This window comes from Gavialis gangeticus, unplaced genomic scaffold (assembly GCF_001723915.1).
Source record: "Gavialis gangeticus isolate Ggan-Ray unplaced genomic scaffold, GavGan_comp1, whole genome shotgun sequence".
Classification (NCBI taxonomy): Eukaryota; Metazoa; Chordata; order Crocodylia; family Gavialidae; genus Gavialis; species Gavialis gangeticus.
In genome coordinates, this window is record NW_017728992.1 from 209,022,337 (window position 1) to 209,023,042 (window position 706).

The following is a 706-nucleotide window of genomic DNA, read 5'->3' on the forward strand; positions in this document are numbered from 1 at the left end:
CACCCCCAGCGCCATGCGCCCGGCGCCCACGAAGCCCACGCGCGGCCCCGGCGGCTCCATGCGTCCCGCGTGAGCCCGGCCCCGCCCCGCCCGTGTGACCCCGCACCCCACGTGGGTGCCTGAACCCGTGTCACGTGACCCCCACATGGGGTTTGGATCCCTCCCGCTTGCCCGCCCCACCTGTGCGGAGCGATAGCTGCCCCGCCGTCGCTCCGCGGATTGGCTATGCTGGGGTGACGTAGCGGCTCCGGATTGGCTGGATTGGGGGCGGTGTCAAGGGCCGGTGGCGTCATAGGGGCCCCCGGGGGTTCCCCGCCTGCTCCAGCCGCTCCGGAAGCAGGTAAGCGGGGGAGGGTGTGCGCAGTCTCCATGGCAACCTACCCAGCATCCGGCTCCGCCCACTTCCTTTCGTTTTCTCGGCAGGGGGCGGGGCTTGGCTCCATGGCGTACACACGCGCGCGCGCACACAGGGGGGATGCTCACGCGGATGCACATGCACATGTAGGTGTGCACACACTCACATGCGTGTCTGGGCATGCCCGTGCACGCACACACGCATGCACAAGCACGCACACATGCACGGGCAATGCACGCACACACGTGGTGACGTGTGCATCCAGGCATGCACACGCATGTACATGTGTGTGCACGGGGCTGTAGCCCACGGCGTGTGCACGTGGGGCTCCCGCCACTGCCACGGGGCTGG

The 706-nt window shown here is 69.4% G+C and overlaps 1 protein-coding gene across 1 annotated transcript in view; it reads right to left on the minus strand.

Annotated features, from left to right (window-relative positions):
• PYCRL (pyrroline-5-carboxylate reductase-like) overlaps window positions 1-293 on the minus strand; it is a 4,184-nt gene extending 3,891 nt beyond the window's left edge. The window contains exon 1 of the mRNA XM_019519726.1: window positions 1-293. Coding sequence (XP_019375271.1) covers window positions 1-293 — 293 coding nt within the window.
• Between the last annotated feature and the right edge of the window lie 413 nt (window positions 294-706).